At 44.4% G+C, this 25,215-nt stretch overlaps 1 protein-coding gene, 1 long non-coding RNA gene and 1 pseudogene across 2 annotated transcripts; 1 reads left to right on the top strand and 2 right to left on the bottom strand.

Annotated features, from left to right (window-relative positions):
* Window positions 1-139: 139 nt before the first annotated feature.
* On the top strand, window positions 140-24,020 carry LOC139357660 (uncharacterized). The gene is made up of 3 exons (XR_011611258.1): window positions 140-988; window positions 20,296-20,416; window positions 23,733-24,020. It is a non-coding gene; the product is annotated as an uncharacterized lncRNA (long non-coding RNA).
* On the bottom strand, window positions 8,896-24,741 carry LOC105476259 (EI24 autophagy associated transmembrane protein). Its single transcript, XM_011732012.2, has 11 exons — window positions 24,589-24,741; window positions 21,301-21,411; window positions 18,461-18,606; window positions 17,520-17,580; window positions 16,278-16,344; window positions 15,542-15,666; window positions 14,744-14,863; window positions 13,283-13,394; window positions 12,175-12,286; window positions 11,076-11,150; window positions 8,896-9,627 (listed from the first exon to the last, which is right to left on the bottom strand). Exons 2-11 carry the CDS (start codon window positions 21,340-21,342, stop codon window positions 9,465-9,467), a joined length of 1,023 nt encoding a protein of 340 aa, XP_011730314.1. The 5' UTR covers window positions 21,343-21,411; window positions 24,589-24,741; the 3' UTR covers window positions 8,896-9,464.
* Window positions 19,067-19,166, bottom strand: LOC112425685 (U6 spliceosomal RNA; annotated as a pseudogene).
* Window positions 24,742-25,215: the final 474 nt, after the last annotated feature.

Here is a 25,215-nt window from a genome sequence, read left to right as displayed (position 1 = left end):
CTCGGAGGCGTAAACCGAACCGCGATTCCAGTTTTTAATTGGTCATTACAGCTATCGCTTAGCAGTCTAGAGGCGTGTCTGCGTGCTCCCGCCGAGCTGTCATAGGCCGGCGCGTAGGAGTCAAGAGCGCGGCAAGAACGTGCCCCAAGCAGTTTGGTTGAGGGCCGAGGAGTGACGTGTCGGTCGGCGGACCCACGGGGAGTCGCGGTGGAAAGCAGTGGCCCGCTAACTCCCGTCATGTGACAAGAAGCGGAAACTACGCTGAAATAGGCCCTTGCTCCAAGTCCCAGTAACTCGGAATGCGGAGCCGCTGGTCTCCCTCTTTTTTAAGGTAGAAATTGTTACGTAATACAAGGTGAATGGAGAGGAGGGAAGCATTTCAAACGCTTCCTGGTCCAGACTGCGTCTTTTGCAGGATGTGCCTGATAGTTGGCTCAAGAGCTTTTACAGTGCTCTGGTAACTGCGATGGACCTGGGAACCTTGGCAGAGTTCACAGCCCCTAGCTTTGTGAAAGAGCGTGCCTAGGCGTAAAGGGGTTGTCGGGGCTAAGCTGGAGGCGTCTCCACTGCCGGCTGAGACAGCCACCGCCACGGAGGCACAGCCTTCTCCAGCAGCAGACGGGCTTCCTCGGGGGACCGAGAGGCAGCCCGGCCATGCTTAGTCCAGCCCTTTGTAAGATACCCGCCAGAGAGCCGCTCTCCCTATTCTAACTTGTCTGTCTTCTCCCGCACCCAACGCGCTCCCCGACCCCCAATAACGTTGCTGAGGGCAGAGAAGGGGACGAAGTTTCAGCGGCAATTCCATCATCTCAGGCTCGCACGTATACACCTTTATCCTCAGGCACTTCTACTCCCTGCGCGCCTTGGTGAGCCAAGACTACACCAGAGAGAGTGGGAACGTCCCGCAGCTCTTCCAACTTGTTGCCCCTGCCACTCACGCAGCTTCCTATTTACTCTCCCCTGAACGGAACCTACCGCTTATTGAAAGGTCATTATTTAAATCAGTGCTTTAGAATCACATGCATTTTTTTAAAAATTCACATGATCAGGCTCGCCCCAGGACGTTATGATTCAATAGATCTGCTTTTTTTGTTTTGTTTTTAATAGTAAGTGTTCGATGTAATTTTACTTTAAAAAAAGGAAACTGAAGCTGAGCCTGAAGGAATTACAGAACTTGAAGTAAATGCTTCTTCAAAATAAGAGTTTTGGTCGGGGGCGGTGGCTCACCCCTGTAATCCCAGCACTTTGGGAGACCGAGGTGGGCAGATCACGAGGTCAGAAGATGGAGACCATCCTGGCCAACATGGCGAAACCCCGTCTCTGCTAAAAATACAAAAATTAGCCGGGCGTGGTGGCGCGTGCCTGTAATCCCAGCTACTCGGGAGGCTGACGGAGAATCGCTTGAACCAGGGAATCGGAGGTTGCAGTGAGCCGAGATCGCGCCACTGCGTTCCAGCCTGGCGACAGAGCTAGACTCCATCTCAAAAAAAAAAAAAAAAAGTTTTTTCTCTTAAAAAAAAAAAAAAAAAAGCAGGGCGTGGAATTAAAATTAGAAAGATCGTGTTCAAGTTTTTTTTTTTTTTTTTTTGTAAGTAGTATCCTAAGAATATTAAGGCCGGTCGCGGTGGCTCACGCCTGTAATCCCAGCACTTTGGGAGGCCGAGGCGGGTGGATCACCTGAGTCAGGAGTTCCAGAACAGCCTAACCAACATGGTGAACCCCATCTCTACTAAAAATACAAAAATTAGCTAGCTGGGCGTGTTGGCGGGCGCCTGTAATCCCAGCTACTTGGGACGCTGAGGCAGAATCGCTTGAACCCAGGAGGCAGAGGTTGCTGCTGTGAGCCGAGATCGCGCCATTACACTCTAGCCTGGGCAGCAAGAGCGAAACTCCGTCTCAAAAAAAGAAAAAGAATATTAAGATGTTAGAGTTTTTATTAATTTTTTCAAAGTAGGCTGGGCGCGATGGTGGACTCCTGTAATCTCAGCTACTCAGGAGGCTGAGGCAGGAGAATTGCTTCAACCCGGGAGGCAGAGGTTGCGGTGAGCTGAGATCGCGCCATTGCACTCAGCCTGAACAACAGAGCAAGACTCCATCACCAAAAAAAAGAGAAAGTATTGAACATGTTTCTTAAAGAGAATACATTTAAGCTTCCAAGTGATGAAATTAAGTCAACCTTTTCGAAAGTCACAATGTACTGTTAAAGAACAAAGTTTGAAAATCTAAGCCTATTTTTAGGATGAGTCTTTGATACCAGTCCATGAGGAAAGGCTTACTTGTGAATAAAATCAAAGGAAAACAAACTAATAGGAAAATCTTTATAATTATTATAAACAAACCTTGAGGTCCAGGCGTGGTGGCTCAAGATTGTAATCCGAGCACTTTGGGAGGTTGAGGTGAGAAGATGGCTTGAGGCCGGGGGTTGGAGACCAGCCTGGGCAACATGGTGAGATGCAGTGTCTACAAAAAATAATTTTTAAAAATTAGCTGGGCATGGTCGTGCTGGCCTGTAATCCTAACTTCTGAGGAGGTTGAGGCAGGAGGATCGCTTGAGCCCAGAAGTTAGGCAGCAATGAGCTATGATCACACCACTTCACTCCAGCCTGGTCAACAGAGTAAGACAGACCCTGTCTCTAAAATAAAATAATAAATAGACCAGGCGTGGTTGCTCATACCTATAATCCTAGCATTTTGGGGGGCCGAGGCTGGCAGATCACCTGAGGTCGGGAGTTCAGGACCAGCCTGACCACCATGGAGAAACCCTGTCCCTACTCAAAATACAAAAAGCCAGGTGTGGTGGTGCAAGCCTGTGATCCTAGCTACTAGGGAGGCTGAGGCAGGAGAATCTCTTGAACCTGTGAGGCAGAGGTTGGGGTGAGCCAAGATCGCACCATTGCACTCCGGCCTGGGCAACAAGAGTGAAACTTTGTCTCTAAATAAATAAATAAATAAAATAAACCTACAGTTTATACGTGAACTATAGTGTATCAGTTAATCCTCCTCCCTCCTGATTTATAAGCCCAAAAGTTTTGAACTGGTTGTTTCAGAAAGCAATGCTTTTACTATTTCATCAGTTGCTTAAAAGGAATGTTTTGATGTAGAAGTTAGAACTTTTTTGTAGAGCTTTTGGTCTTTCTTAAAGTATCGGTTTATCTTTCTTGTATATCATTGATAAACAAAACTGATGCCTTCGTCTCATTTGTAGCACACCAGAGTAATAGTATCTGTGTTCTTGAAGCTGTTCTCTCCAGAACCCATGTTTCTAAGTGTGTGCAAAGTTGTATTACTGGGATTTCCCCTGAGTGCGCTTCTGGATTCCACTGTTTTATGTTATTTGGTTGGGTGTTTTGTCTTAATAAGACATCGTTCTTTTTTTTTTTTTCCATAGATTATCATCTGATAAGACATCTTTCTATTTCTTAGATTTATTTTTCACTTTTGATGAGTTTTTTTTTTTTTTTTTTTTTTTTTTTTTTTTTTTTTTTTGAGACGGAGTCTCGCTGTGTCACCCAGGCTGGAGTGCAGTGGCGCGATCTCGGCTCACTGCAAGCTCCGCCTCCCGGGTTTACGCCATTCTCCTGCCTCAGCCTCCGAGTAGCTGGGACTACAGGCGCCCGCCACCACGCCCGGCTAGTTTTTTGTATTTTTAGTAGAGACGGGGTTTCACCATGTTAGCCAGGATGGTCTCGATATGCTGACTTCGTGATCCACCCGCCTCGGCCTCCCAAAGTACTGGGATTACAGGCTTGAGCCACCGCGCCCGGCCTGAGTTTTTTTTTTTAAGTAAGTGTTTTAGAAAAGCTGAATGGAAGCAAACATTGCCGTTTCGTGTTAGAAAATATCTGTATTTTGTCCTTAATAGCATGGCTAGGTTTAGAATTTTAGGAACAAAATTGGGACCCACTCACCCCAATTGCACACAGACACAGAAAAGCACACTTTCTTTTTTTTTTTTTTTTTTTTGTTGAGACAGAGTCTCGCTCTGCCGCCCAGGCTGGAGTGCAGTGGCCGGGTCTCAGCTCACTGCAAGCTCCGCCTCCCGGGTTCACGCCATTCTCCTGCCTCAGCCTCCCGAGTAGCTAGTAGCTGGGACCATAGGCGCCCGCCACCTCGCCCGGCTAGTTTTTTTTTTGTATTTTTAAAGTAGAGACGGGGTTTCACCATGTCAGCCAGGATGGTCTCGATCTCCTGACCTCGTGATCCGCCGGTCTCGGCCTCCCAGAGTGCTGGGATTACAGGCTTGAGCCACCGCGCCCGGCCTAGAAAAGCACACTTTCAAGGCATTGTGACTATATTGTCCGTGATCCACTGTGCCTTAAGAAACCTGATGCCAATCCGAGTCACATTCCTTTATGGGTAATCTATTTCCCTCTCTGATAAATTGTCTTTCCTTAGAGATTTCATCTATGTGTTTTGTCTTCTTTCATTTTTTTCTGCTTTACATTTGGCAGGCCCTTTCAGTCTGAAAGCTAAAATTTGTATAATCAGTTCAGGAAATGTTCTTTGATTTTATTCATCTCCATTTTTCTATTCTCATTTTCTGAAGTTGCTGTTGGACAAATGTTTTATCTCCTGGTTCTTGGAAGGCTCTCCTGTTCTTAACTTTTTCTTGATCTTTTTGCTGTATGTTCTGGAAGATTTCCTCAATATTATCTTGCAGTTCACTAATTTAGCCTCCTCGGTGTCACTTTTTTTTTTTTTTTTTTTTTTCCTTGAGACAAGGTCTCATTCTGTCACCCAGGCTGGAGTGCAGTGGTACAATTTCAGCCCACTGCAGCCTCAACCTCCTGGGCTCAAAGGATCCTCCGGCCTCAGACCTTGAGTAGCTGGGACTACAGGCGCCCGCCACCACGCCCAGCTGATTTTTTGTATTTTTAGTAGAGACGGGGTTTTACCGTGTTAGCCGGGATGGTCTCTATCTCCTGACTTTGTGATCCGCCCACCTCAGCCTCCCAAAGTGCTGGGACTACAGGCTTGAGCCACTGGGCCTGGCCAGTGTCACTTTTATAAGCCATCTCATTTTAAAAAATTTCCGTAACTGTTTTAATTTCCAAGAGCTTTCCTATTCTGTTCTTTTCACAATAATCTGTTCTTATTTTGTGGATGCAGTAGCTTCTGAAATCTCTGTGAAAATAGTTATTAGAATTTCTTAAATTACCTTTTGTTTCCACAATTACTTAAATTTCCTCCAGAGCCAGGTGTTGTTATTTGTGTTTTGGAAAAGCTGCTGAGCTGATTGCGATGTTGATTCCTCGTGAAGAGGAATGATTAGAGGAACTTACCTAAATGATTAAATGGTCATTTTTTTTTTTTTCTCTAGGTCTCAAAGCACTACAGAACATTTAAATTTGAAATCAGAATGAGTACAAGGAGAGGCTGAACACATGGCCTAATTGCTCATCTTACTCAAAGATTCCCTGAATTCCAGTGTTTTATCCAGCTTTGAGACCTATGGAAAAATAGCTAATCATGTAATTCTTGAAATTTTTGCATATTCATTTGCTTGTCAGTTTCTCTTACTGGACTGTCAGGTACTAGAAGGCAGTAATCATATCTTTCTGGTTCACCCTTGAGTCCCCAGTCCCTTGCTCAGTACTTGTTACATGATTAAGTCATAATTCCCTCACTTGATCCTTCAGTGCTTTTGCAAACTCATTTTAGGTCCATCCAAAATTTGTACTGGTGTATGGCTCTCATTGTTACAAATGTGTAAATTACACTGACCTGAAGTCAGCCTCCTTTTAACTCCTATAGGTTATACAACTTAGGCAGAATATCGTTTTTTTTAATTTTGAGATGGAGTCTCACTCTGTTGCCCAGGCTGGAGTGCAGTGGCGCAATCTCGGCTCACTGCAACCTCTGCCTGGCAGGTTCAAGCAATCCTCCTGCCTCAGACTCCTGAGTGGCTGGGACCACAGGCGCGTGCCACCTCGCCCGGCTAATTTTTTGTATTTTAAGTAGAGACGGGGTTTCACCATGTTAGCCAGGATGGCCTCCATCTCCTGACCCCGTGATCCGCCCGCCTCGGCCTCCCAAAGTGCTGAAATTACAGGCATGAGCCACCGCACCCAGCCCAGAATATGTTAATAAAAGGTGGGATGACTGCTAAACTATCTATCCACCCCACTACTGATGAACAGATAACCTTCACCAAAGCAATCTCAATAATGGAGGTAAACACATAAAGGAGCATAATGAACGTGCTACTGCTATAATCAGAAAATAAAGTAATATTTGTGGGTGGAAAATGAGACAGTGCATAGACAACTGTAGTTGCTTTTTCTCTCATAGATGCTATCCTTTTATTAAGTGCAGAGCAGTTAACACATCTGTACACGAATGTGTTGTTTAAATTTCTAGTAGACTTAATGTACTCAGATCTAAAGCATCTACTTTCTAATTTTGAGAGTTGCTATAACAGACAACTCAGCTCTATAGATAGAATAAAAAGGGTTGTGTTTTCTATTACATATACCTGTCCAAGTTGTGATGTCTATCCCTTAAAAAGTGCTTCTGGGAACAATTCCTCAGATCCTACTGGTTTTGTGATTCATACTCAACCAAATATTCATTTTTAGTTTTGTGAGCTCCCTTGTTTTTGGTTACTAATTATTAGTCTGCTTCAAACAGGTATTCTGAACTTGGCAAAAATAGAGTCTAGTCTCTTTTTGACCCATTTCCTAATCACTGCTCTCAGTGACAATACCCTCGTGAAAGGCAAGAAAAATTTAGATTGCTTTGTGTTTATAACTCATTTGAGATTGTCACATTTCTCTTATTGCAGATAAGCCTAATCTAGCCTTTGTACAAAAGGCTGGACTGCTCAACTATGCTAATAAAACTCTGGAGGTTCCTCACTTCCAGTCATTTAAACTTTTACACATTTTCGATAGCCAGGCACAGTCCTGGGGATAAAAATCATACACCTTCATCCACTCAACTTCCCTGACCCTTTTTTCACCCCCCAAGACAGAGTCTCACTCTGTGACCCAGGCTGGCGTGCAGTGGTGTGATCTTGGCTTACTGCAACCTCCACCTCCCAGGTTCAAGTGATTCTCCTGCCTCAGCCTCCCGAGTAGCTGGGACTAGAGACATGCGCCACCATGCCCGGCTAATTTTTGTATTTGTAGGAGAGATGGGGTTTCACCATGTTGGCCAGGCTGGTCTTGGACTCCTGACCTCATGATCCACCTACTTCGAGCCTCCCAAAGTGCTGAGATTACAGGTGTGAGTCACCATGCCCAGCTGCCTTCACCCTTTTAAACTAAACTGAGATGTTTCTATTTTTTTTTTTTTTCCTGATAGTTTATGAGATGCTTCTAAATGGTACAGATACAAATTTCAGGAAGCAAATATGTGATTGCTTAAATAACTAAGCCTACTTTTTTAAAACTTAGTTTTAAGAAACTAAGCTTAAATAAGGCAATCACTCATCACAAGTTGATGAAATACTGGTCTTCTACAAACCACACCCATTAGCAATCTGGAAGTAGTTCTCTGCAATACTATTGTTAAATGACCAGAGATGTCATAGGAGAATGTTGGGAGTATACCTTACTTTAAACCATGTCTTTTACAATTTTTTCTGCCGAAGCTGGAAAGTGTTCACGTCCAAGATGCCCACCATTTAAAAACCCTCCTTCCATCAACTGCATAAACCTTCAAACTTGGTTTACAACTCCCAGCAATTTTTTTTAACTTTTTTTTTTTTTGAGATGGAGTTTTGCTCTTGTTGCCCAGGCTGGAGTGTGGTAGTATGATCCCGACTCACTGCAACCTCTGTCTCCTGGGTTCAAGTGATTCTCCTGCCTCAGCCTCCTGAGCAGTTGGGATTACAGGCATGTGCCACCATGCCCGGCTAATTTTTTGTATTTTTAGTAGAGATGGGGTTTCACCGTGCTGGCCAGGTCTTGAACTCCTAACCTCAGGTGATCCACCCACCTCAGCCTCCCAAAGTACTGGGATTACAGGCGTGAGCCACCATACCCGGCCTAACCTCTTATATATGTAATAGAGACGGGGTTTTACTATGTTGCCCAGACTGATCTCAAACTCCTGGACTCAAGTGATCCTCCTGCCTTGGCCCCTGCCAAAGTGCTAGAATCCCAGCCATCAGTTACCACGCCTGGCCCCAGCAACAATTTTTAATTCCATATTTTGTCTTGCACATAGTAAAGGTCTCTGTTAACCAGATGTTTACTGGCTTCCCTCGATTAATATTCAATACACCAATATCTAGGAGGGTCTTTCCCACTGCATGAATACACAGTAGCAATGTACATATAGACTTTAGAACAAATAACAATCTGAGTCTTCCACCAAATATAAATGTGATTATAATCATATAATCCAGCCTTTCTCAGGGAACATTTTTCAGGGCTAATTCCTCAAAACTACTAAATTATCCAAGACAAAGTCTTATATTCCATGAATACATTTCTCAAGATCATGATTTGCAAATTCAACCATTACACACTTTGTGGGAAACCAGCTCACGTTTAATTGTGACATTTTAAAATTGTACAAGTATTTTGACATCTGCCTCCCACAATTAGTCTCTTAAAATGACAGGAAAACAACCAATCACAGGTTTAATACATTTACCCCTTCAGTTCCTATTTGCAGCACCCAATATTCCTTTGAAATATGAAACAGACCTGGCAGTGGCCAATAGTAAATTTCTGCCCACCGCCTCCCACCCCCAACGGAGTTGAAAAGTTCAGGTTTAGTGTTGTTGCAGTGGCACTTGTCCAGAATTGGTACCTCCCCATAGTTGGGGGACTTTAAATGTACCAGTGAAAATAGCTTTTTCCCCTTCAAGGGGAAGAAAGAAAATCACTCCTCAAAACCCAGCAGAACTGGCTGTGAGGTCTTTCCTCCTATCTCATCTCTTCAGGGTTTTTTTTTCTTTTTTTTTTGCAGTGGAGCAAGAGAGACCAAAACCTAACCTGAGTTACAAGAAACAAGACAGTAATGGCTATAAAGGGAGTGACCAGGAGCAACTAGGACACTCCTTTACCTCCCATATCCAATGTATGTGCTTCACAGAAAAACAACAAAAATAACAAATCCACAAAATACAACAGCTAGAATTACAAAATCCATTCATCCAAGGGTGGTAGAAGGCAGGATGGAAAGGTGGAAGGGTAAATGGCACAGGGAGAAAAACAAAGTATTCAAATCAGTCCAGGCACAGGGACTGGCAAATGCTAGAAAATAGCTGCAGAAAAACTTGTGGTCCTTTCAGACTCACGGTGATGTTAAAAATCCACACACTGGTGTCAGGGAACATTCTGCCTTACGTGCACCAGAGACAAAAATTTCAATTCCTCAGAGAGAAGGGAATACGCAGAGGGCCCTTGGCAGAGTGGGTCCTGCCTTCCCTGGCAGGGGGAGGTGAACAGGGAAAAGAGCTGCCACAGCTTTCTTCCAATCCCGCCCATCCCCTTTGGATGGCAGGCAACTCAGTGGCCTGCAGCAGCCTTCAGTTTGGCAGGTGATGGATGCGGTGAAGGGAACTTCTCTGCAGAAGTGGAGCTGCTCAGGGCCGACTGCAGATAGACTGTCTTGTGGAAGAGTCTGTTGCTTAAGAAGACCACCAAGGAGAAGAGGCGCAACTGGAAGAGACTAAAAGGCAAAAAACCCAACCTGTTAGCTCCCCAGTTACTCAGAATTATTTCTGTTATTTGACAACTTGATATTAAATTTAAAACTACAAAGGGAAAGACAAGACAAATGAAACTTGATCAAGGAAATACAGATATTAGATGCACGGATGGAACAAGCAACTAAAGAATGCATTGGAGCTGGGCGTGGTGTCTCATACCTGTAATCCCAGCACTTTGGGAGGCTGAAGCAGGTGGATCACTTGAGAAAAAAATTAGCAGGGCATGGTAGCATGCACCTGCAATCCCAGTTACCCAGGAGGCTGAGGCAGGAGAATCGCTTGAACCTGGTAGGCGGAGGTTGCAGTGAGCCAAGATCGCGCCACTGCACTCCAGCTTAGGCGACAGAGCGAGACTCCGTCTCAAAAAAAAAGAATGCACTGGGCCCTGCTGCTGCCATGAATGTAATGCAGTCACCAGCGTTGAAGTATTATGGCTCTTACAGGAAATAGTTATACTTTAGATTAATTCTGATTTGAGAAGTACTTTTCTATGGCTCACTTCGGGGTATAGGCTTCAAGCTATGTCTGAAGGTGTCATATGCTATCTGTGGTTGCAGGAAGAAGAGTTTCAAAACAAAGTCAAATATTCCTCTTAAGATAACAGTGAGCTCTGCTGTATAGCAAGAGCATACAAAAACCCAAAGCAGACCTAAGTCTCTAATACAAGTATCCACACTGACTTAACCAAAATTGATCAAAGATTGATTGAGCTTTTCTTTGAAGTGATAAAACTTTTAGAATGCTATTGTTATTATTGCTAAAAACTTATTTTAAGGTATATTTTACTAGTGTTATCAATAAACTCATGTGGCCAGGTCATACGGCCCTCTACTTGAATATGTATAATGAGGTCAATTTTGGAAGTGTGTGTGTGTATATATACACACACACACACACACACACACACGTGCATATATGCATGGAGAAAAGTGTGGGTTATATACCAGAAGTGTTTCTGTCTCATTAAACCTTACATTAAGATTTTCCTGGCGGGGCGAGGTGGCTCAAGCCTGTAATCCCAGCACTTTGGGAGGCCGAGACGGGCGGATCACGAGGTCAGGAGATCGAGACCATCCTGGCTAACACAGTGAAACCCCGTCTCTACTAAAAATACAAAAACTTAGCCGGGCGAGGTGGCAGGCGCCTGTAGTCCCAGCTACTCGGGAGGCTGAGGCAGAAGAATGGCGTGAACCCGGGAGGCAGAGCTTGCAGTGAGCTGAGATCCGGCCACTGCACTCCAGCCTGGGTGACAGAGTGAGACTCCATCTCAAAAAAAAAAAAAAAAAAAAAAAAAAAAGATTTTCCTATAATGTGAGAATTTTTTTTTTTAAAGCCTCACTGACATAACTGTGGTGTTACAGCCCCAATCCTTTACACCGCAAAAACTTCATCACTGGCTAATACTTACTACGCTTTGCCAGGGGTCTTTGCTTCATTGGCGCTGATAATGAATAAAGGAAAGAGGATAGAGAAAAGGCAGCCACTGTTAAAAAAAAAAAAAAAAAGAAATAATTAGTCACCTTCATAACAGCCATGACTTTGAAGAAGACAGAAGCTCCAAGTTCTTTTGCTTCCAGTGTAAATATTATGGCTTGATGAAACCTCAATATTTCAAACTTTTTTTTTCTTTTTTTGAGACGGAGTCTCATTCTTGTCACCCAGGCTGGAGTGCAGTGGCAAGATCTCAACTCACCGCAACCTCCACCTCCTCTGTTCAAGCGATTCTCCTGCCTCAGTCTCCCAAGTAGCTGGGATTACAAGTGTGCGCCACCATGCCCGGCTAACTTTTGTATTTTCAGCAGAGACAGGGTTTCACCATGTTGGCCAGGCTGGTCTCGAACTCCTGACCTCAGGTGATCTGCCCACCTCAGCCTCCCAAAGTGCTGGAATTACAGGCGTGAGCCGTGGCGCCCAGCCCATCAAACACATCTTTCAAAAAGAACAAGAAGATTTTTTTAAGCACTGGGCATGTTTAATATTGCTGCAGGGCCGGGTGTGGTAACTCATGCCTATAATCTGAACACTTTGGGAGGTCAAAGTGGGTGGATCACTTGAGGTCAGGAGTTCGAGACCCGCCTGGCCGAAATAGTGAAACCCCATCTCTACTAAAAACACAAAAATTAGCCAGGCGTGATGGTGGGTGCCTGTAATCCCAGCTACTTGGGAGGCTAACGCAGGAGAACCAGTTGAATCCGGGAGGCGGAGGTTGCAGTGAGCTGAGATTGCGCCACTGCACTCCAGCCTGGGTGACAGAGTGAGACTTTGTCTCAAAAAAAAGAGAAAAGAAAAATTGCTCCAGGAGGCAACATAGAAAAATAATACGGGATAATGGGATATAGGGACATTCAGACTAGATCTTCATGCTAACAAATGCAGAAACACCCTGCAGGTTTCCTGACGGACAAATGACAGTGTGGAATGCGAAACAGAACCAAGCAAGCAAAAGGTACTGACTTCATGAATTTTTATTTTTACTAGTCTCCTTCAAATCCCTCTAGCCAAATTACCTGATAATATATGAGGACTGCATTGCTGTGAGAAAAGCCAAGGGCAAACCAAACCCAAAGTAGTAAGGCCAATTCCTTTCTATGTTAGACAACCGCTGGTGCATTTCAATTCCTAAAACAAGAAAGCCAATACAATTAGATATTCTATTTCCTTTTAGTCAAGTGACTAAATAACTATGGTAGACAAACCATGAGCTTTAGGTACAGATTTATTATTATTATTATTATTATTATTTGAGATGGAGTCTTGCTTTGATGCCCAGGTGGGAGTGCAGTGGTGCAGTCTCAGCTCACTGCAATCTCCACCTCCAGATTTCAAACGATTCTCCCACCTCAGCCTCCCGAGTAGCTGGGACTACAGGTGCCCGCCACCTCGCCTGGCTAATTTTTGTGTTTTTAGTAGAGACAGGGTTTCACCATATTGGCCAGGCTGGTCTTGAACTCCTGACCTCAGGCAATCCGCCTGCCTCGGCCTCCCAGTGTTGGGATTACAGGTGTGAGCCACCACACCCAGCCTAGGTACAGATTTAGAACAGAGTTACAGCATATAAATTAGAAGTGTACAAATCCGATATAAAGCATGCATAGTTTTTTAGAATTCCATAATCATAACTTCAAAGCTGACAGGCTAAGTGAATTAAGAATTTCAGCACCAGCATCCTTTGTCAGGATTAGTCTGGAACTAAACAAGATAGCAAATCAAAAGGATGCCATTCTGTAAGTATCAGTTAACCTCTTTCAACCACGCACACCCTGGTAAATACTTGAAAGGTCTTTCTAAAACAACCCCAAAAGGATCCAGATGCTGACATCAATTTGATTTCTCTAATTTAGAGCAACTCGTGCTCATTTATGCCATCTTACAACCCAGTCAGAGATATACCATGTTAAGCATCAAAAAGATAATGCTATACTACCACATCCCCCAGCCTCAAAGTTGAGAGTTAAACCCACTAAGCCAAAGGTAAGCTCCCTCTTGCCAATGAGGCTGCTTCCCTCAAAGGAAGGTTTGCTAAGAGCCTGACTATTGAGTAGTTTAAGAAGTCTGCTTAGCAGTAGCATTTTCAAACTGGGCCTCCATTTTCTGGACTTCTTTAGATGAACTTACCTTTATTGAACCAACGATATTCAAAGCAGTACAGTGAGTAGAGAAGGGACATATGCAGGAGACTAACCAGCTGACCGACGAGATGGATGGGAAAGAGACTCACAAACATTCCCTGAAGAACAAATATGGAAAACCTTAATCCCAAGCCTCGGAAACCTAGCACCATTCACCTGCCACTCTCCAATCATCACTGTCTGAGACAGCTTCCTAGCTGCCTCTCAAGTTTGTAAAAGGCCGGGTGCAGGGTGGGCACAGTGACTCATTCCTGTAATCCCAACAGTTTGGGAGGATGAGGCGGGAGGATCTCTTGAGGCCAGGAGTTCAAGACCAGACTGGGCAACATACTGAGACCCTGACTCTACAACAAAAATTTTTTTTTTTTTTTTTTTTGAGACGGAGTCTGGCTCTGTCGCCCGGGCTGGAGTGCAGTGGCCGGATCTCAGCTCACTGCAAGCTCTGCCTCCCGGGTTCACGCCATTCTCCTGCCTCAGCCTCCCGAGTAGCTAGTAGCTGGGACTATAGGCGCCCGCCACCTCGCCCGGCTAGTTTTTTTTTTGTATTTTTAAAGTAGAGACGGGGTTTCACCATGTCAGCCAGGATGGTCTCGATCTCCTGACCTCGTGATCCGCCCGTCTCGGCCTCCCAAAGTGCTGGGATTACAGGCTTGAGCCACCGCGCCCGGCCAACAAAATTTTTAAAATAAGCTGGGCATGATGGCATGTGCCTGTAGTCCCAGCTACTCAGGAGGCTAAGGCAGAAGGATTGCTTGAGCCCAGAGTTTGAGGCTGCAGTGAGGTATGATTGTGCCACTGTACTCCAGCCTAGGTGATAAAATAAGACCCTGTCTTGTCTTTTTTTTTTTTTTTGAGACAGCTTTGCTCCTGTTGCCCAGGCTGGAGTGCAATGACATGATCTTGGCTCACTACAATCTCTGCCTCCTGGGTTCAAGTGATTCTCCTGCCTCAGTCTCCGGAGTAGCTGGGATTACAGGCATGTGCCACTACACGCAGTTAATTTTTGTATTTTTAGTAGAGACGGGGTTACACCATGTTGGCCAGGCTGGTCTCAAACACCTGACCCTAGGTGATCCGCCTGCCTTGGCCTCCCAAAGTGCTGGGATTACAGGCATGAACCACCGTGCCCAGCCGACCATGTCTCTTTAAAAAAAAGTTAGGCATAACTATAAAAAGAAAAAAACAGTTTCCACCTGGCAGGACTGGAGAATAACCAGAGTAGCAGAAAAGGGCAGGTAAATTCATGTTTCTTATAATTTTATAATGTAATTTTAAAATTCTCATTTCTGTGAAAAAAAAAAAAAAAAGATTTAAAAATCATTACCTCCCACCAGCATATATATAGTACTCTGCATAAATATAATACTCTGTCTTTGTGAAGCTCCCACTAGTGAAACAGTTTTTCTTTTTAATAAAGCTGCCCATATGCCCAGAAGGTCAGTCTCACCTGAATGAGGAAAAGAGCCTGCAGCAAAAGGTTGAAGAGCATGTCAGCAATTATTTTGCTGACACTAGGGAATGGGTGAGGCTTCCTCCCTGATACCTCAAATGCCAGGTCAGCTATATCCTGTAACAGAGAAAGTGTACCAAAACATGAATTAAATGGCCTTGATATACATCCCCAAAGCTAAGACCACTGGTCTGCCACTAGAGATGCCAGTTAAGAAAAGGCTTATTTAAAAATAAGCTGGGTGTGATGGCATGTGCCTATAGTCCCAGCTACTCAGGAGGCTAAGGTAGGAGGATTGCTGCCTTATGCGGTGGCTCACGCCTATAATCCCAGCACTTTGGGAAGCCAAGGTGGGCAGATTGGGAGGTCAGGAGTTTGAGACCAGCCTGGCCAACATGGTGAAACTCTGTCACTAACAAAAATATAAAAAAAAATTAGCCAGGCATGGTGGCGCGTGCCTGTAGTCCTAGCTACTCGGGAGGCTGCAACAGGAGAACTGCTTGAACCCGGGAGGCAGAGGTTGCAGTGAGCCAAGATCCCACCACTGCACTCTAGCCTGGGCGACAGAGACTCTGTCTCAAAAAAAAAAGAGGCACCAGACATCTGCCAATGAGATGCTGAGACAATAATTCCATTCTATAAGAACACAAAGATCACCTACTGGCTGCTTGGCTAAGAAACATTAAGGCTGAAAAACAGGTCCCCCTATATGCCCACTAACTTCACAGGCTGAAACTTGTCACCTGTCAACCAATCATGCTGCGGGTCCCAGACTCCATTCTGCCTTGGACCTACCTGAAACCAAATGGCATTCACCACTTTGCTAAGCACAAACAAGGGGAGCACCCAAAGAGCACTGAAAACTGACGTGAGGAAGAATTCCAGCCACGACCAAACATCTCCATGTAGTGATGGGTCACCTAAGAGGGAGAAAACGAGTTATTAGAAATGGAGAAATGGAAACACAGAAGACCAAATGCGGAACCCCCATCTCGTGACTATTCTCTGTCTCCTCCTGGATCTTTCTAGTTCTTGCCAGCACATCACTATACCCATCTCAGTGAGTCTAACTCATAAAGGACACACCACATTCTAGCCACAATTCCAATTCAAAGAAGCCATAGATATGTGCTGCTTATGTTGACACAAATCTGCTTACATGATGGTAACGAGATGCCACAGTGATTACCAGTACACTATTTGCAGGATACCATCTGGGTTTCAGTTTCAGCTCTGCCACTTACTAATGGTTTAACCTAGGTACCTTCCATTTCCTCATTCATAATGGATAGAATAACAGTATCCATCATAAAGGGCTGCTGAAAGGCCTGAGTTAAAAAACAGCGAACACTCTCATCTGAAGGCTCTAGGAGAATAACTAAATATACATTTTTAAAAAGAATAAAACAACAAAAAAGAAAATAAACAGTGAAAGCTCCTGGTACACAGGAAATGTTCAGTAAACGGAGGGAGACTGAAACATCATCTCCTACTCCGTCCCCAACAGTAAAGGAGCGGGGTATATACTTACCGATAATTCGGGCTGTTACTGACTGAAGCACAGGAATAAATACTCGATAAAACAAGAGGAGACTGAACTAAAGAAAAGAAGCAACAAGGCAAACATCAAAATCCAGTCTTTAAAACAGGAGCTTCAAGTTTTAGTGTAATGATTTCATAGATGGGAGTGCCTTTTATAAATCAGGAGGCCTAGGCCAGGTGCGGTGGCTCACTTTGGGAGGCCGAGGCAGGCGGATCACTTGAGGTCAGTTCGAGACCAGCCTGGCCAACATGGTGAAACCCCGTCTCTACTAAAATTACAACAATTGGTCGGGTGTGGTGGTGCACACCTGTAATCCCAGCTACTGGGGAGGCTGAGGCAGGAGAATCGCTTGAACCCGGGAGGAAGAGGTTGCAGTGAGCCAAGGTTATGACACTGCACTCCAGCCTGAGCAACAGAGTGAGACTCCATCTCAAAACAATAAAAAAATAAATCAGGAGGCCTGAAAAAGCATCAAAACTGGATCTATTTCTGTTTCCCAACACTCCAATTGAGATACAAACTTGACACTACCTATAAAACAATGAAACTTTTGGGGGCATAGAGGAACATTTCAAGTAGTATTCAGGCCAAAATACAGGCATGTACTAAGTACACAGGAATACATATTAATTAAATTTAAAGCTAACATCTGAAAACATCTGTGAATTGTTTAGATTAAGATGTGATGAATTACTCTAAATTCTAAGTCAAAAGAAATATTTATCCATTCTTCAAAGTACCCAAATTTCAGTTAAGCCTGCACTGGGGTTCTCAGTTAATAGTAGGCAATCTTTTCTGCTATAGGTTTCAATGCAAATTAGTTCTTGTTGATCACCATAAGCAGAAGCAGGGAGAACCTTGTTCTTGTCTAGCCGTATCTGCCCTTCCCCTGATCCCCCATAGTTGCTGTTAGCATTTTAAAATGTCTAGACAGCGTCAAGAGAAACTGCTACCTATAACACTTGTGAATGAGTCATTTTAGAAACAAAAATACAAGTGTATATTCAGGGCTAACTGTGACGTTTGCTTACATACAAGTGTGCTTTCTCGAGTGGGAATAAAATCGCTGCAGATGCACAGACTCCTGAGTTATATTCCTAAGTGTATATTCCTAAGTGTAGCAGATGAAAGCTATTTGTCTTAGTGTTTCAAGAAAACAGTTCATAGCTATCAACCCAGCAACAATCTGAAGATGCTTGTAAGGCCCCTGGAATTTAAAGAAGAACTTACCCAGAACACTCCACCATTCCAAGCACAACACTGGAAAATTCTACTAACAATACGTGGCTCACTGGAAAAGATCACATGTATTTAGTTTATAAGGCATAAGTTATTTCCTAACTGTCATTCAGTAGTTCGTTTTATATCTTTTGTGGGTACTGTATTATTTTTCAGTACCTCATGTTCTCCCAATGTTCTAATGTCAGTCAATGAGAAAAGAATAAAAAAATGGTCAAGTGCAGTGGCTCATGGCTGTAATCCTAACACTTCGGGAGGCCGAGGTAGGCGGATCAGCTGAGGTCAGGAGTTCGAGACCAGCCTGGCCAACATGGTGAAACCCTGTCTCCACTAAAAAATACAAACAATTAGCCAGGTGTGGCGGTGTGCACCTGTATTTCCAGCTAGCTGGGAGACTGAGGCAGGAGAATTGCTTGGACCTGGGAGGCAGAGGCTGCAGTAAGCTGAGATTGCACCACGGCACTCCAGCTTGGGTGACAGGGCAAGACTCTGTCTCCAAAGAAAGATATATATGTACATATATATGTATACACACACACACATATTATATATATATATATATTTCTGGGAAACCAGCTTTTAAAAGAAAAATAATTTAAAGTCTGATGTTGGAAAAGATTAAAAGAGAAAGTGTGGGGCTGGGGTTCTTCTATTAATACAGAAATCCACACAGGCTTCCCTAGACGTATCTATCAAACCAAATAATATTTTTTGGTTCTCTATTCAGCATTCTGATTTAACACCATGACATTTTTAGCAAGGATGATTGTTAGACCGTAGTTTAAGTCAATGTCGGCGGGGGGAGGGGGGAATCACTTGCAACATTTTTCTGGGAAAAAGCACAAAAGAAATGAAGTGGTACGGAAACATTGAGTCACTATGTAGCGTCTTCCCTCCCTTGGACATTTTGGTATCAGGCATGCACTCCTTACCTCTCTTGCTTCCGCTCTATACTCTGGGCTCTTCTCTGTGCCAAGACACTACTTGCCCTTCTTCGACGTTGCTCCTCTCTCTTTTGCTGGATTCGAGCATCTAGCTTTGAGATGGTACAAATACCCCAGATGGAGTCTTTGATTCCCTGTAGAAAAGGATATCATTATCATTATCATTATTATTATTATTATTATTATTTGAGACAGGGTCTTGCTCTGTCACCCAGGCTATAGTGCAGTGACTCAATCATAGCTCACTGCCGCCTCCAACTCCTGGGTTCAAATGATCCTCCTGCCTCAGCCTCCCAAGGAGCTATGAATACAGATGTGCGCCACCACACGTGGCTTTTAAATTTTTCTTCTGTAGCAATGGTGGTCTCATCATGTTGATCAGGCTGGTTTCATACTCCTGGCCTCAAGCAATCCTCCTGCCTCAGCCTCCCAAAGGCTAAGAATTCACTCATGCATCCATCTCCCACCCATGTACTGAGTATCTTCAATAAGCTGTATATTGTCATATAAAGTGTTCGAGAAGCTTATAACTTAGTAGGAGAAGCACACAAGTAAACCAAAAAATTACATTGAAGGTTTTTTTAAAAAATGTTTTTAAATATGAAACATTTCATGAAGTTGTGTGTCGTGCACAGGAGCCACGCTAATCTCTGTATTGTTCCAATTTTAGTACATGTGCTGCAGAAGCAAGCACACATAGTTTAATAAGTGCCACAACAGATGTATGGCCCAAGTAAAGTGTTAGCACTGGGGCATTCAACTTCATGAGAAGGCAGAAAAAGTTATTCTGGAAGCAATGGCCAAGCTGGATTTAAGAATGGATAGCATTCTCGCCTACTGTTATCAGACAAAACGAATTTTAGAAATAATAGCTGGAATACAGAGAAATGGGCAAGTTGATGTATTATCTGTTGACAGGAGCATAAATTGGCACAGTGTGCCTTTGATCTTTTTTGTCTGAGTAATTTTTACTCCTGATTTTGCTTTTAACTCAGGAAACTCCAACTATCTAAGATAATTAAGTTCAAATGGCTGAGGGCCTAGGACATCCTAGGATGATAGGATCCCCACCTCTAAGACATCTACAGTCCAGTGGGGCAGAGAAACATGTAAATAGCACACTGTAGAACCAACACAGGGTTGATTTTTTTTTTTTTTAAACAGAGTCTTGCTCTGTCACCCAGGCTGGAGTGCAGTGGCATGATCTCGGCTCATTGCAACCTCCACCTCCTAGGTTCAAGCGATTCTCCTGCCTCAGCCTCCTGAGTAGCTGGGATTACAGGCATGTGCCACCATGCCTGGCTAAATTTTTTTTGTATTTTTAGTAGAGAGGGGGTTTTGCTATGTTGTCCAGGCTGGGAGGGTTGAAATTTTATAGCCCATAAATGGCAAGACAACAAGGTAAAGATGTTAAAAGTAGATCATATGCTGCTGGGCATGGTGGCTCACACCTGTAATCCTAGCACTTTGGGAGGCTGAGGCGGGCAGATCACCTGAGGTCAGGAGTTCAAGACCAGCCTGGCCAACATGGTGAAACCCCATCTCTACTAAAAATACAAAAATTAGCCAGATGTGGTGATGTGTGCCTGTAATCCCAGCCACCTGGGAGGCCGAGGCAGGAGAATTGCTAGAACCCAAGAAGTGGAGGTTGCAGTGAGCTGAGACTGCACCACTGCACTCCAGCCTAGGTGACACAGTGAGACTCTGTCTTAAAAAAAAAATAGTACATCATATGCATAAAGTCTTTTTAGACCTTGTAGGATACTCTTTCAATCTCTTTTTTACTCAAAAGTAATAACCTTTTTACTTTCTTGCCCTGCTAGAGTGCACTGGTACCATCATAGCTCACTGCTGCCTCATACTCCTGGATTCAAGCAGTCCTCCCTCCTTGGTCTCCCAAAGTGCTGAGATTACAGGTGTCAGCCACTTCCCCGGGCCATAAAGGTAACCTTTTAAACTCTCTCACTAAAGAATGAACCTCCCCACTCCAAGAATTGGCCTCTCTCATGCTAGTGGATATATAAGAGGGGGTTACAACTGGGACATTATTAGGCTTCAGACATACATTAAAAGTAGCAGACTTTTGTGCTATTGGTAATTTGGATGACTGGGTCCTAACCAGATCTTTACAGGGCATTTTCCTAGAGTATCCCCCTCACCTGCGCAGTCTGTAGAATGGGGAGAAAAAAGGTTCCAGCTGGGTGCAGTGGCTCATGCCTTTAATCCCAGCACTTTGGGAGGACAAGGCGGGCGGATCACTTGAGCCCAGGAGTTTGGGACCAGGCTGGGCAACATGCCAAAACCCCATCTCTACTTTAAAAATTTTTTAAATATACGAAAAATTTGGGGAGAAAAAAAAAAAGTTCTCTAATTTAAATTTGAATTAATTAGTTTAGGTGATAGTACTGTATCAATGTTCATTTCCTAGTTTTGGCAAATGTACCACGGTTATATGTTAACATTAAGGGAAGCTGATGAATGATATATAGGAACTCTCTATACTACCTTATAACTTTTCTGTGAATCTAAACACATTCCAAAATAAAAAGTTTAAAAAAAAAAAAAAAAAAAAAAGCTCTGAAGCCAAGGTGACCAGGGTTCCAACCCAATACTGGAGACATCCACTGAGGAGGTCTTCCAAGCAAGAGTGTCTATAAGATGTAGAACAATACCTATCTCTGAGTAGTGTGGTCTAGAATAATAACCTGTATGTAAAGAGCCCAAGAAATATGATAAAAGTTCCAAAAACCCTACAGGATTTCCTAGATGGTTCCTTCAGCAAAATAAAAAGGCCAAGAGATGAATTCCTATAAACAAGATGTACTCACTCTGGCAAGGTCCTGGAGAAAGGTTTTGACACTGTCAGCCATTCTTCACCACCAAACTATCAGCTACACAGAGGAGAGAGAAGTGTCCCCAAATCTCTCATCATGAAGGATCTGGAAACAGATGGAACATAATGGGGGCAAAATATTTATTTTAAAGATAAGTTACTTCCTGCACATTTCCACATGATGACCTCACATACTTGTAGCTCTATAGAGTGAATCAAGTGAAGCTATTCATGTACAGCTGAAACCTAAAATCCCTAATTTTTTTCTAAACCACTCACTACCCTTTCATTTTTACAAGCGGTTTTACAGTTTACACCGTTTCATTTTTACATTTTACATTTTTACAATGTGCTCTTGACCAGTAACCTCTGAACCTCAATGCCCCTAACTATCCCTCCTACACATTCTAAGCACTTTTGAGGGTTTGGAGATGGATGATAATTACATTTCAGTATCTTAAGCAATTTTTATATTTGCTGGATACCTTCAAATACTTGAATAAAAATACAAGAGTAAGATAAAAGTTCTTACAAACATTACTACATATGTGCTTCAGTCATACAGAGCCCTCGGGCACACAGTAAGGTTTAAGGTATGACATGAAATTGGCTACCAAAACCTCCAAATAGGTCTTTTTAATGGTCTTTTTGTTTTGGTTTGGTTTGGTTTTGAGACAGTCTTGCTCTTGTTGCCCAGGCTGGAGTGCAATACTCGGCTCGGTTCACTGCAACTTCCACCTCTCGGGTTCAAGAGATTCTCTTGCCTCAGCCTTCCGAGTAGCTGAGATTACAGGCACCTGCCACTACGTCTGGTTAATTTTTTGTATTTTTAGTAAAGATGGGGTTTCACCATGTTGGCCAGGCTGATCTCGAACTCCTGATCTCAGGTGATCCACCCATCTCAGCCTCCCAAAGTGCTAGGATTACAGGCATGAGTCACCATGCCCAGCTGGTCTTTTCTATGTTTTCTAATTTTAAATATATACAGATATAATTTTAATAAACATGCAATAAATAGTGGAATTTAAACTAGGCCTCAAAAAAGTTCATATGTATAAACAGTCTTTAAAACAGTAAGGCTTTCCCATTTTATTTCTCAGGTGAATGGGGTATCTAGTTTCAAAAATTAAGAACTTGAGGGCCGGGCGCGGTGGCTCAAGCCTGTAATCCCAGCACTTTGGGAGGCCGAGACGGGCGGATCACGAGGTCAGGAGATGGAGACCATCCTGGCTAACACGGTGAAACCCTGTCTCTACTAAAAAATACAAAAAACTAGCCGGGCGAGGTGGCGGGCGCCTGTAGTCCCAGCTACTCGGGAGGCTGAGGCAGGAGAATGGCGTAAATCCGCGAGGCGGAGCTTGCAGTGAGCTGAGATCCGGCCACTGCACTCCAGCCCGGACAACAGAGCCAGACTCCGTCTCAAAAAAAAAAAAAAAAAAAAAAAAAAAAAATTAAGAACTTGAGAGTTCATGTGTATAAATTTAATATACTATTCTCTCATTTAATCTATGGTGACTTCTAAGATGAATAGAAAACCCACTTTCATGCATTTTTTAAGAACTTGATATTCTAAAGTTCTCAACACTCACTAAACCAAGTTGCAGTATTCTCAGTTTAAGAGGTATGACCATAATACAAAGACAGAATTTCACAAGCAGCTTGTACAAACCTTAAATTTCAAAATATAAGCACACTTTCCCCGACCTTTAACCACTTCACCAAACTGCTCCCCATTGACCCAACTGGACTAATGCCATTCAGAACTGGAAGAGCAGGGGATATGGCAGTAGGAAGGCAATTTGCCCAACACTGTATATACCCTCTGCTCCTTAGGTCAAATCCTACACAGATGGGCTCACTTCGGAAAGAAGTCTCTAGGGTGAGAAGCTTCTGTTAATACTCCCACTATTCCCTCCTGAAAACAAAGACCTCAGAGTTCCAATCGCCGAGGTACAGCCATACAGACGTGTTCTCAGGGTTGAGGTGAGGGCGGCTGAGCTCCACGAATAGCAAATGCTCAGTGATATGCACGACACTAGTTTGTAAAGACTCACAGATCCACTGCCTTAACCTGCCACTTGCTCATCTGGAAATTAAGGGTACTAAACTTCTTCATAGGTTTCTTGCATCTAATAGGGCACAACAGCATGAAAAACACTTAAAATTCTATATAAACACAACCCCACTAAAGTGAGCCAGCTGGGAGGTTTAGGGAAGCCCATTACTTGGCTTGGATTTCTCACAGGGTACTGACAGGGAACCTGAAACATTCTGCCTTAGTCCACAACAGCTGTGTCATTTGATCCGTGACCAGCTAACACCTGGTTTCTGCATGTACCAAGTGGCAGGACACCTCTTGACTAAGAGTGGCCTATGAAGGGTAAATCACTTCACTTTTATACTTAGATCCTAACATTCTTCCTACAGGAATATTTGGTGAATTACCCAGTCTAACAAAAAGTGAGGCATGGGGAAAAATAACTTGCCACAATTTGAGATCACACACAGAGACTGAATGACACAGGGGGAATCCTACAGCTGAGCTAGACAGATGAAGATGAATCTGGTTCATTTAACAGGTGAGAGAACCGAGTCTCAGGAGTTAAATGACTTGCCCAGACTGACAGCAAATGAATGGTAGCTACAGTGAACCTCAGAACCCGGTGTCCTAATGTTACCTCGGTCGACTTGTTTTTAAGCTTTGCAATTTTTTTTTTTTTTAACACGAGCATCCCATGGACAAATAACCTCTCAAACCTGGAAATACAAATGACATTAAATTCCTAACACTCATTAAAAGCTAATAAGCATCTGCTGAGGCACAGTCCTGCACTTTTATTTGTAAGTCACTAAACCCAAGTCTCGGCAAGCAGGAAGCTGTCGCAGCCCACTCCAGGTACAGGGAAGGTAAACATCCTCACTTCCCACGGGGCTCCACGGGCTGCCTCTGAGTCCACGGGTCCATTCGGGCCCATCTCCCCACAGCTCCTAGGCAATTCGGCTGAAAACTGGTCTCCCTCCTTAGGCACAACTGTGCACGAGGTGCGGACCACGCACACCTCCGGTCACACAAGGAGCTAAAGATAGCCGCGCCCCACCTGGAGAAGCCTCGCCCGGGGATGTGCCCGGTCCCGTCCCGCTCCCTCCGGCCCCTTCCCGCAAGGGGTCCTCGCGGGTAGCCCCACCAACCCACGCTGGGGCCCTGCCTGCCCTCCCGGCCCCTGCCACTCAGAATGGGCGGCGCGGCGGTCCCGAGGCCTGGCTTGGCTGATGCCGCACCTACCCGCAGCTCCGCCGCCGCGGCTCCGGCCCGGCCCCTCGCCCACCGCGGGCCCGCTCCGCCGGGGCGCTTCCAGGGCCGGGGCCGCTGCGCCCGCACTGGGCATGCCCGGGCCGCACGGGGCCGCTGGGAAGTCGGGCGGGCGCGAAGAAGCAGCCGGCGCGACGAGGCGGGGCCCAGAGCTGAGGGGCGGGCCGCGCGGAGCGACGGAGACTGGGAAATGTAGTCAGTCCGGGGTCGCTCCTCGCGCTGCGTGCGGGGTCGCCCGGCTCCCAGCTCCGCCTGGCGGCAGAGAGGACCCCTCACCCCTCCCGGTCGCCTCCTCCCCGATCCCGTTCTCACAGATCTCTCCTGTTCTTTGCCCTCCCCCATTGACTCCATAGCGCTGCTTGCGTTTCTAAAATCCTGTGAAATACTAGTAACAGGAGCGCAATAAAATACAGAGGGCACCTTGGTTTATTTGATTGCAGATTTTCTGTAAAGTTTACTAAGAAATGACGGGTTTAAATCAAGCTTCACTCACAATGATCCGGGATAGGACAAGCTCCCATCCAATTCGGCTGCATTATGTGTGTGTAATCTGATGGCAAAGGAGTGGTTGAGATGAAACGAGATAGAGAATCACTGTTC

Source organism: Macaca nemestrina, chromosome 12 (genome assembly GCF_043159975.1).
Source record: "Macaca nemestrina isolate mMacNem1 chromosome 12, mMacNem.hap1, whole genome shotgun sequence".
Classification (NCBI taxonomy): Eukaryota; Metazoa; Chordata; class Mammalia; order Primates; family Cercopithecidae; genus Macaca; species Macaca nemestrina.
This window is presented reverse-complemented; position numbering and strand designations above follow the sequence as displayed.

Excerpts from the sequence above, each read along its gene's own strand:
- LOC105476259 (XM_011732012.2), bottom strand. The coding sequence starts at position 21,342 with ATGGCTGACAGTGTCAAAACCTTTCTCCAGGACCTTGCCAGA. Across the intron at positions 18,607-21,300 it reads TTCTCCAGGACCTTGCCAGA|GGAATCAAAGACTCCATCTG; the intron begins GTGAGTACATCT and ends CCTTTTCTACAG. Across the intron at positions 17,581-18,460 it reads ATAGAGCGGAAGCAAGAGAG|TGAGCCACGTATTGTTAGTA; the intron begins GTAAGGAGTGCA and ends GATCTTTTCCAG.